Below are 12,123 nucleotides of genomic sequence, written 5' to 3' on the forward strand. Positions count from 1 at the left end.
AGTCTCGCTATATTGTCCAGGCAGGTCTCGAACTCCTGGGCTCAAACTATTCTCCACCTCTGCCTCCCTAAGAGCTGGGGTTACAGGCATGAGCAACTGCACCTGCTTATTTTTTTAAAATTTTTATTGTATTTTATTTTTTTAAAATTTTTGTAGAGACAGGGTCTCACTTTGTTGCCCAGTCTGGTCTTGAACTCCTAGACTCAAGTGATTCCTCCTGCCTTGGCCTCCCAAAGTGCTGGGATTGTAGGCATGTGCCACCATGCCCGCCCAGTAAATTACTTGTAAAAGTATATGCACAGTCATTATAATTAGGTATTTTTGGAATTTTCCAGTTTTATGGGTCTCCTTTTGACTTGTAAATATCTCTATTAGGAATGATCACAACTTGTCTTTATCAATAGCTGGCATATAAATTATTAAGCAATAATTTAATGAGCAGCAGAGAAAAAGAAAAAAGTAGATATCAGGATGAGGTATTAGGAACAAGCAAAGAAGGGGCTTTGAGTAGGGTTACATCATTATGCTAGACTGTGTCATTAAAAATCACTATGAAGGCCCAGTGCAGTGGCTCACGCCTGTAATCCCAGCACTTTGGGAGGCCTAGGCATGTGGATCATGTGAGTTCAGGAGTTCGAGATCAGCTTGGCCAACATGGTGAGTGAGACCCCATCTCTACTAAAAATACAAAAATTAGCTGGGCGTGGTGGCTTGCACTACTTGGGAGACTGAGGCAGGAGAAGCGCTTGAATCCGGGAGGCGGAGGTTGCAGTGAGCCAAGATTGCACCATTGCACTCCAGCCTGGGCCACAGAGTGAGACTTCATCTCAAAAAAAAAAAAAAAAAAAAAAAAAAAAAAAAAAAAAAAAAAAAAAAAAAAAAATCACTCTGAAGGACTGTAGGTTGTTTGCTCTTATTCTCACTGAAAATACAGGTATTAGAAGAACAAACTAAAATTTATTTGCATAAAAAATCCAAAAGGAAACCCGGATTAAGCATGCCATTATAATTGTTTTTAAAATAAATTCTAGCAAACTTGGTTATCTGAGTTTCTTGCGAAGGTACTAGGTAAACTCTATCCATTTCATTTAGCTGTTATGTATTTGAACAGGGGCGGGATATTAGAGGATTCCAGTACAGTAACTGGTATAAAATAATGTCAGCTGTGTGGAACTGGGAAAAGAGTAAAACAAAAAAAATCTATAGGAGCAAACTAGAAAATTGTTACTGGTTTTAGTCACTTTCGCTAGGGATAGACAGCTCAGTACAACTCAGCAACTCGGATATATCTTTATATTACAGCAAAATATGATGATGCATTTTCTTGACGACATTTCTTGTTAGAAACCATAATAAAAGCAGGCACTATTTATTTTTTAAATTTAACTGTATGCCAGATCCTATTCCAAGCATTTTGTATAACTACATTTCATTACTACCACAGCTTTTTTTTAAAAAAAGGTGATATTGTTCCCTTTTTAGTAATGAGAGAACTGTATAAATTTCTAAGACAAGGTCAGATGGGTAGTACAGTGCTGAGATTTCACATTCCTTAGTTTTAGTTACCTTCTGTCTAGTACAGTAGAATATTTAGAGAGAGACCGTATTCACATATGATGTTATTACAGTATGTTGTTATAATTGTTATATTTTATTAGTTGTTGTTAATCTCTTACTGTGCCTAATTTATAAATTAAACTTTATCATAGTTATGTATGTATAGGAAAAAACATAGTATATAATATAGAGTCTGTACCATCCATGGCTTTAGACATCCACTGGGATCTTAGAATGTATTCCCCATGGATAAAGGGGCAGTAGTGTAAATGGTGGAGCCAGAATTTCAGTCGAATTTCTTCTGGCTCCAAAATCAGCTTTGTTTATGTTTCATGGTAAAGTGGCATCCTATATTCTTTAAGAAGGCAGGAAAGTACATAACATATATACTTAATATAGTATAAACAATTATATTTTAGAGAGAGTACAGAGTTGCTTGTTTAGGCAGTAGGACTATATGTACCTCTTACCAAACCCAAACCTCAGGGTAAACCCAGTTTTCTCTTTGTAGTTTTTTGTTTTTAGATTCCTGATCATGGCTAAAGATAATTACATATTGGTACTGATTGGCTTTAAACAAATTAAGTATTTTACAGCTTTCCTTGGACTTCAGTGGCACTTAGCAGTACTTTTATTAATCTAGTCATGACCTCTTGCATCCTCCACAATTATGGTTTGAAACTTTTTTTGTTCTCCTTAAGCTCCCAACCCTACCCTACTGTTTCTCACTCATACCAGACCCATCTGTTAACCTCATCAAGAAAATGGGGATTTTTATATCTTGAAATCCTATAGCTTGTCTTTCTTTGATCTCCTTTAAACTCTTGTTTAGTCCAACCACATCACTCCATCTTCCTGTATCCAAGTTGATCAGGCCTTTGAGAATATCAAGCTTCTTGATAGCCATGTATCTGCTTCAGCCTACAAACTACACATAATCTTTTCCTTTCTCAAATGCCTATCTTCTTATAATTTACCTTAACTTCTGTGGCTGTGTTACTTTATTCCAATTTCTGTTTATGTATAGGTTGTACAGTACTGCTTAATATGTTTTTTTAATTAAATAAGTAACTTTTATAAAACCAGAACTATACTATTATGGTAACAGTTTTGTTTTTTAAGTCTTGAAAAAATAGGCAAAGATTAAAAACAAGTTTCTGCATTTGCTGGAGCATAATGGAAGCTGAGAAACATCAAGGAAACCAGTCTTCACAACTTTCGAGATAGGTTTATAGTATTTAATCAGACATTGAGTGAAATATATGTATGCTGTGGTGGAGGAAAATTCACAGCTGCGAAAACGACTGTCAAGCACGTTCCGGTGGTATTGTGACATTTTTGTATATTGTCTGGAAGTTTCTCTCCCACAGTGTGTTAACATATCTTAGTAACACTGTAGCATTATAATGTAATTATGCAATCTTAGTCTGGGATTTAAAATGAGAGTATTTTAACTTTTCAAAGCACATTCCATCAAACAGAAAAGAGAATCAGTGTTTAATTCCTGACTTCTTGGCTGACTGTAACAACAACAATAAAAAAAGACTAAAGAGGGCCTCACAACAGGTATCAAAGTTAGTTATATGTCATATTGAACTCTTAAAATGTATTTTAATTTGTTATTCATATTAACTTACATTAGGAAAGAAAAAAGGTCAATGCACAGTTAAAAGTTTTTTTTTTAATTTTATTACAGGCAGCTGTTAAATCTAAGAAAGCTACAGATACCTATAAACTCTATGTGGAAAAATACGCATTAGCAAAAGCTGATTTTGAACAGAAAATGACAGAAACAGCTCAGGTTGGTATTTTAAGGCTTCAGATTGAAAACAGGGCATTTATATTTGTGTATATTGATTAATTTTTCTCTCATATTTTTTAGTGTTAGAAGTTTTAAAATGCACAATCTCAATGTTTTAATGATGCTGTTTTAAAAATACACGTCTTGTTTTGGAGATTGGGGACCAAGCTGCAATAATTATAATGTCATAAGGAATTATACAGGTAGATCAGAAGAGCCTGTTTAAAGGTAACTGGGGAAACTGAGGGCATTGGTACATGATGAAGACAGTGCTTAAGAAGCATTAATAAGAAAACTGGAAGTGACTTAGTAGTGAGGCTACGGCAGTCAATAAAACAACCCAAAAAATCCCTGGTCTCAAAGAACTTACATATTAGTGAGGGAAGACAGACACGAATGTCTGCCTTCCATTAGCTTGGGATAAATTATATTTGGTGTAGTGTTCTCAGAACCTTAATTAAAGGCCTCATTTAAGGTGGCTGCCTTTTAGGAATCATACCTAACATTTCCACTCTCCGCTGCCCCTGCTTCTTGTCCTTTTCCTTGTTTTATTTTCCTGCTTAGCACCTATCGTGATCTTACACACCAAGAATTTTACTCCTGTATCAGTCAGGTCAGAGTAAGTATGCTGAGGTGACACAAGGCCCCAGAAATCTCAGTGGCTTACAATATCAAGGGTTTATTACTTTCTCATGCTGCATGTTCATTATGGGTTGGCTGCAGCTGTTTTACATCGTCTTCACTGTAGTCCTGAGGCTGGTGGATGAACTCCTTTTTGGAATGTTCTTAGTTATGTCTAAGGGGCCAGAAACATAGTGAAGCACATGAGTTCTTTTACCTATATTTTTTGTCTGTTTTTCTCCACTAAAATTTAAGTTTATGAGAGCAAGGATGGATTTGTTTTGTTTACTGCTATATCCTCAGCTTTTAGAATAGTTCCCAGATCATAGTAGGCACTCAGTTAATATGAAAGAAGGACTTTGTGAATCTGAATTTTTGGACTCTATGTCTTCATTTTGTCTTCCCATTTGAAGTAGTGAACAGCTCATATCTTAGAGAAGTCTTGCATACTTGTGTGCGTGTATGTGCATATCCATCTTTACCTACAATGGCATAGACTCTGTTAGATGCTGGTGTGTATACAGTACATCTGTAAATAAGACAAATACCTCCGTGCTTGAGATGGCGTTTACAGTATAGAGGAGGGAGGCAGACATTAAATACATGCTTAAATATAAAGTTATAAATTATTATAAGTATTGCAAAGGAAAATAATAGGCTTCCATGAGATAGAATAATAGGAGTGACTTAATTTGGATTAGGGAGTCAGGAAAGGCCTTTTAAGATAAATGATGTTTAAAACTGGGACTTGAAGAGTGAGTAAGAAATTAATAGGGCAAGAGTGTTACAGGCTTTGGGGATCATGAGTATGAAGGCCCAGAGGGTATAAAAGAACTTACATTCTGGAAAGTAAAAAATGCTTACTAAACCTGAGTAAGGGAAAATGGTAGTGAGAAATGAGGTTGAATCGATACACAAGGACTAGGTTACATTAGGTTGGTGCAAAAGTAATTGCAGTTTTTGCCATTACTTTTAATGGCAAAAGAATTTAGGTTTTCTTCTAAGAGCAGCTAGAAGCCGCCTAAGGGTTTTAGGCAGGGATGTGACATGATCTGATCTACATTTAAAGATAATTCTGGCAGTTTTGTGAAGAATTGATTAGAGTATGTCTAAAGGACAATCAAGAGTCCAGTTTGGAAGTCAGTATAGTAGTCCGGTGAGAAGGATGAGGGCCAGCTTAGTGGTCTTGGAGAAGGAGAGAAGTGAATGCATTGGAGATGGCAGGGATAGGATGGGTTGAGGAATTCTTCGGAAGATCAGGATCCCTTCCAGATTTTAGCTTGTTAAATCTTTGTGGAGAGAGATGAATGGGGAAGATTAGATGAAGAACTGTTAGTTTGATGGAAGGAAGGGATCAGATGTTCAATTTTGAACATGTTAATTTTAAGACGCCTATGAGATACATAATTGGTGACATCAGGAGGGCAGTTTTGGAGGAGCCAAGTTATCTGGGCTGGACATAATGTCCACAGTTCCTTATCCACAATTCTGAATCCGAAGAGCTCTGAAAACCAAGTTTTTTTTTTTTTTCTGTGATTTATTTGACAACAAAACTTGAACTGATATGAGGCTATCTATAGTCTTTATTTATCCTACGTATATTTTCCTTTAGAAATATTAATGTGTTTGATAAACAGATGCCACTACAGATCCTGCTGGTAGTATTATGAATGAGGTATATGGCATTCTAAATAATACTATATATCTTTATTTAAAAAATAAGGGAAGTAAAGGAATTCCAAAACTCGCCTGGTCCCAAAAGTTTTGAATAAGGATTATCAGACCATATAAAATAGGGTGTTGTCAGTACACAAAGCCATGTTGACATCACTTTTAGAGTGTGGGGAAGAAAGGGCCTCAGGGCCAAGCTGTGAGAGACTCTTTATTGAGATTTTAATAGAGGAAGCCAAAGAAGAAAGAAGAAAACTGGAAATGTAATGTCATGGTAGCTGGAAAAAGCTTCAAGAAGGAAGAGTTTAGGTAGTTGTCTTAAATAAGGCTTTAAGTCTAGTGAGATAGAAAGTTGCAATTTCTGTAGCAACTGAGGTCATTGCAGACTTCAGCAAGTGCTGTTTGTCTTTTAAATCATTAGGAGCACACATTTATAAGGCAGTTATTGATATGTTAATTTCACATTAAATGATTAGTCTCTATCAGCTAAGCATTTGCCGTTTCGTTAATTTTAAAAATTGGAATAAATAGAATTTGCTATAGTCAGAGTTTTTTGTTTGTTGATGTTACTTTATAAAAAAGAATGTTCAGCACATCTTTCCATTTCCTTTTCATGTTCTGCTTCCCCATTACAGTTTTTTTCAAAATGGCATTTTAATTGTTCATCCTGCCTTTCTGGTTTTTTTGTTTGTTTTTTGTTGTTTTTTGAGACAGGGTCTCACTCTGTCAACCAGGCTCGAGTGCAATGGCATGATCTTGGCTTACTGCAACCTTTTTGCCTCCCAGGCTAGTGACCTTCCCACCTCAGCCTCCTGAGTAACTGGGACTGCAGGTGTGCACCATCATGTCCAGCTAATTTTTGTATTTTTAGTAGAGACAGGGTTTCACCATGTTGCCCAGGGTGGTCTCGAACTCTTGGGCTCAAGCGATCTGTCCAACTTGGCCTCCCAAAATGCTGGCTGGGATCACAGGCACCGTGCCAGCCCATTCTGCCCTTTTTAAGATGGGAACATTAATTTATTTGAGCAAATGTGTGACCATGCTGCTTTTAAATAAAGATGATGGCATACTTTACTAATGTGTGTGTATTTGTTCTTTCTCAAGGTCTTAGAGATCTCTGTTTCTGTCTCTCTCTCTCTGTCATACTCTACAGCTGCAGAATAGGTTAATTATTGTTTCTTCATAGAAAATAGACTTTAATTTGGGTTAGTTTAGATGGGAAAGTAATCTTTTTACTTCTCCACTTAACTGTTTTTCCAGGCCAGCTGGGTTGACCAGTCTCAGTGGGAAAGAAAGAACCTAACAGTATAGTGAGAATCAAATTTGGGTGGTAGGACCTATATTTACTAGTGGGAGAAGATCATTGAGTCTCTAGGGTGAAAGAGGTTAGAATTTAGAGTATTTGTGATTTAAGTTTTTAAAATTTAGGTTTAGAATAAAAATGATTGAAATTGTGACTTTTTATGCTCATGCTTTTACCAGTATTAATTAATGAGACACTTGAAACAGAATATGGAGATTTTGTTTACTTTAAAGCAGTGAGATGGCTAGTTTATGGAAACTTTGAGATTTGTTAAGCAGTACCCTCAGATTAAAGATTATTAGGATTAGCGTACTTTTATATATCTTTAGTGGCTGACAAGATAGTGTAGCCATGTGTCACTTAACAACAGGGATACACTTTAAGAAATGTTGTTAGGCAATTTTGTCATTGTGTGAACATCATAGAATGTACCTATGCATGGCCAGGCATGGTGGCTCACGCCTGTAATCCCAGCACTTTTGGAGGCTGAGGCGGGCAGATCACCTGAGGTCAGGAGTTCAAGACTAGACTTGCTAATATGTTGAAACCCTGCCTCTACTAAAAATACAAAAATTAGCCAGGCGTGGTGGTGAACGCCTATAATCCCAGTTACTTGGGAGGCTAAGGCACCAGAATTGCTTGAAATGGGAAGCAGAGGTTGTGGTGAGCCGAGATTGTGCCACTGCACTCCAGACTGGGTGACAGAGTGAGACTCTGTCTCAAAAAAAAAAAAAAAAAAAAAAAAAAAAGGAGAGAGAGAGAGAATGTACTTACTTACACCTATCTAGATGGTGTAGACTGCTACAGACTGGCTATATGGTTTAGTCTGTTGCTCCTAAGCTACAAACCTGTACAGCCTGTTACTGTACTGAATACTGTAGGCAGTTATAACAAAATGGTATTTGTATGTTTAAACATAGAAAAGATACAGTAAAAATACAGTATGAAAGATTAAAAATGCTGCATCTGAATAGAAAACTTATGTTGAATGGAGCTTGCAGGACTGGAAGTTGCTCTGGTTGAGTTAGTGAATGAGTAGTGAGTAAATGTGAAGGCCTAGGACATTACTGTACACTACTGTAGATTTTATAAGCACTGTAGATTTAGGTTACATTAACTTTTATTAAAAATTGTTTTCTTCCTTTAATAATAAATAACCTTAGCTTACTGTAACTTCTTTAGAAACGTAAAAAAATTTTTAAACATTTTGACTCTTCTCTGATGACATCTTAAAGTAGAAACACATTGTACAGTTGTACAATAGTATTTTCTTTATATCCTTACTCGATCAGCTTTTTTTCTGTTTTAAAATTTTTATTTTTTTTTTAACTTTTTAAATCTTTTTCCTAAAAACTAAGACACAAACGCACACAGTAAACATGCGCCTACATAGGCTTGGTATCATTAGGATTGCTCTTTTATCTCCACATCTTGTACTACTAGAAGGTCTTCAGGAGCAGTAGCGTGCATAGAACTGTCATCTCTGGCTGGACTTGGTGGCTCACACTTGTAATCCCAGCACTTTGGGAGGGTGAGGTGGGCAGATCACTTGAGGTCAGGAGTTCGAGACCAGCCTGGCCAACATGGTGAAACCTCATCTTTAATAAAAATACAAAAATTAGCTGGGCGTGGTGGTATGCGCCTGTAATCCTAGCTGCACAGGAGGCTCAGGCATGAAATCACTTGAACCCGAGAGGTGGTGGTTGCAGTGAGCTGAGATTGCGCCACTGTACTCCAGCCTGAGCGACAGAGCGAGACTCCATCTCAGGAAAAAAAAAAAAAAGTATCACCTATGGTAACAAAGCCTTCTAGAATACCTCCTGAAGGACCTGCTGGAGGCTGTTTTACAGTTATTGTTTTTTCTAATAAGTAGAAGGATTACACTCTAATAATAAAAAGTGTAGTTTAGTAAATACATTTACCAGTAACATTTATTATCAAGTATTATGTGCTGTATATTATGTGCTATGCAGTACTTTTATGTGACAGGCAGCACAGTAATTGTTTATATCAGCATCACCACAAAAGTGAGTAATGCGTTGCACTATGTTATGGCAGCTATGATGTCACTAGGCAATAGAAAGTTTTCATATCTATTATAATCTTTTGGTACCACTGTCATATATGGCATTAGTTGTTGACAGAAATGTCATTATGTGGCTCATGACTATACTTTTAAAAATTAATGTAACAGGCTGGGTTCGGTGGCTCACGCCTGTAATCCCAGCACTTTGGGAGGCCGCGGCAGGCAGATCACGAGGTCAAGAGATTGAGACCGTACTGGCCAACATGGTGAAGCCCTGTCTACTAAAAATACAAAAATTAGTTGGGCGTGGTGGCACATGCCTGTAGTCCCAGCTACTCGGGAGCCTGAGGCAGGAGAATCGCTTGAACCCATGAGGCAGAGGTTGCAGTGAGCCAAGATCGCGCCACTGCACTCTAGCCTGGTGACAGAGCAAGACGCCGTCTCAAAAAAAAAAAAAAAAAAATTAATGTAACAATACACGTGAACAGAGTGAATTTGAAGTTGCAGGGAGTAAAGTGCCTAGCTAACTTGTTCAAGAAAGTTCGTTTATGTATACTCAAGCACTTGAGACTGTATCCATTTCCCATTGCTGAATTACTCTGAGCTTGGTAGTCACTAATTTTGAGAAATTGTGATAGCAGTGTGCCCCTACCCCTAAAACCCCCCAGTTTCAAAATTGCATCTGAATCATGCCTTGAGTTTCTCTGTGGATTCATATTTTAAGATATTTCTAAATAAATAAAGATCTGCCTTGTTGAGTGTAGCTTTTTCAAAAAGGAATGAAGACAGTTTCCTCGGAATTAAGGGTCATTCAAATGAAATTAATGGCTACCTGTCTGAGAAAATATCTTGTTCATTAAATTGCTGAAATTTAAGCTAAGGGCCATCCTTCTACTAAATGCTCCTCAGTTCTTGATCCTCAGTTCTTGAGAGTAATTCAGGATCTTGAAATACTGGTACTGTATCCTCATTGACTTGGTCAGAATTAATCAGTGACAAGCATTCCATTTTAACTCTGCCGTTCTTCATAAATCAAATTGATTGAAGTTTTTGGGCTGTTGGAATACTGCCGAAACTGTAATTTCACCATTCTGGATTTTTTTTTTTTAGAGGTTCTTACCATTTACACATTAGATATCATTTGGTGATTTCTGGTCACCAAAGTGACTGAAGAAATTTAGACATTAAATATAGGGTCAGGGAATTTAATTTGATAAACTAACCAGAGAAAAATAGTAAGGCTTAGGCCCATTCCTTAGAACTGATTTAATTTGACAAAAAATAGATAACCAGGTTTGTACAATAGAAGTGACAAATGTATTTTGTTTGAAAACGGGTAGCTCAGCATTTCCCAAAGCCTGTTTTGAGGACTATTATTGTTCTGTGAGATATTAATAGATGTTCAGGGAAGAAGAAAAACAAAAGTGTTGTGAGGTCAAAGAAATTTAGAAAATGCCGGGTGAAGCAAAGTGAAACATGTCATTATTTCAGTATTTCTCAGAGCTGCTTTCTTTTCTCCAAGATGGAGTCTCACTCTTTCGCCCAGGCTGGAGTGCAGAGGCACGATCTCGGCTCACTGCAATCTCCACCTCTCAGGTTTAAGGAATTCTCCTGGGTTCAAGCTGTTCTCTGCCTGAGCCTCCTTAGTAGCTGGGATTACAGGCATGCGCCACCATGCCTGGCTAATTTTTGTATTTTTAGTAGAGATGGGGTTTCACCATGTTGGCCAGGCTGATCTTGAACTCCTCATCTCATGATCGGCTGGCCTCGGCCTCCCAAAGTGCTGGGATTACAGGTGTGAGCCACCGTGCCTGGCCTCTCAGAGCTTTTGATATATTTATTGTGAAGGCAAGGCAAGCAGCGGTTTTCTCTCTGGGGATATCAGAGTAACTTGGAAATTTTTTCCAATCAACTTTCTCACCTCTTTCAACCCTCATTCCCCAGGTGGTACTGGAGGATCTATTTGTTTTGAAGTTTAAAAAGGTTCTCCAGGTGATCTAATGCATCCTCACTTTTGGTTGAGAACTGCTGAAATAGAGTATATAGGCTTTCCCAGATTTCTTTGATCATAGCCATCTCTTTTGGGGATTGTATATTATTATTTCTTTTTTCTTTTTTTTTTGAGATGGAGTCTCACTCTGTCGCCCAGGCTGGAGTGCAATGGTGTGATCTTGGCTCACTGCAACCTCTGCCTCCCGGGTTCAAGCAGTTCTCCTGCCTCAGCCTCCCAAGTCACTGGGATTACAGGCATGCGCCACCACGCCTGGCTAATTTTTTGTATTTTGAGTAGAGACGGGGTTTCACCATGTTGGTCAGGCTGGTCTGAAGCTCCTGACCTTGTGATCTGCCCACCTCGGCCTCCCATAGTGCTGGGATTATAGGTGTGAGCCACTGTGCCCAGTGTATATTATTATTTCAAGGATTAGAAAGACATTTTGAAAATCTATGGGCTAGATTATAAAGTCTTTGAAAGTAAACTGTAGTTTTTGCTTTGCCAACTGATTGTTTTTCAGTTTTTAAAACTTTGTTTTTTTTTGTAACATTATTCTCTTCTGGGTCTTCTAATTTTCTGATCACGATTATAGATTTTAATGTGTAATGGCTCCAAATTCGGCTGGGTGCAGTGGCTCATGCCTGTATCCCAGCACTTTGGGAGGCTGAGACAGGTAGATCATGAGGTCAGGAGATGGAGACTTTCCTGGCTAACACGGTGAAACCCGTCTCTACTAAAAATACAAAAAATTAGCCGTGCGTGGTGGTGGGCACCTGTAGTCCAAGCTACTCGGGTGGCTGAGGCAGGAGAATGGTGTGAACCTGGGAGGTGGAGCTTCCAGTGAGCCAAGATGGTGCCACTGCACTCCAGCCTGGGTGACAGGTGACAGAGCGAGACTCCGTCTCAAAAAAAAAAAAAAAAAGCTCCAAATTCTAGAAAAGTTTGTATTTACCTAAGAAATGACATAACAAAAAGTTAACTTTTTGCAGTGCCATATTTCAGTTTACCTGCTAGACCTGTTTGTCTTGAGGCTTTGTTAAACATTGTGTAACAATGGTAACTTGGAAAATTTGATTATATTGAGTTGATTTCGTTTTTGTTTGGAGACGGAGTCTCGCTCTTGTCGCCCAGGTTCCAGTGCAATGGCGTGA

General features: G+C 37.9%; 1 protein-coding gene across 3 annotated transcripts in view; it reads left to right on the forward strand.

The window, feature by feature from the left end:
• Positions 1-12,123, forward strand: part of FCHO2 (FCH and mu domain containing endocytic adaptor 2) — a 129,355-nt gene that overhangs the window by 42,751 nt on the left and 74,481 nt on the right. For 2 of the 3 annotated variants that reach the window (XM_054555094.1, NM_001132756.1), the window contains 1 exon segment: positions 3,254-3,358. The exons of the other annotated variant lie outside the window; for it this stretch is intronic. In XM_054555094.1, coding sequence (XP_054411069.1) covers positions 3,254-3,358 — 105 coding nt within the window. 3 annotated transcript variants of the gene reach the window in all.

The sequence above is a fragment of the Pongo abelii genome, chromosome 4 (assembly GCF_028885655.2).
Source record: "Pongo abelii isolate AG06213 chromosome 4, NHGRI_mPonAbe1-v2.0_pri, whole genome shotgun sequence".
Classification (NCBI taxonomy): Eukaryota; Metazoa; Chordata; class Mammalia; order Primates; family Hominidae; genus Pongo; species Pongo abelii.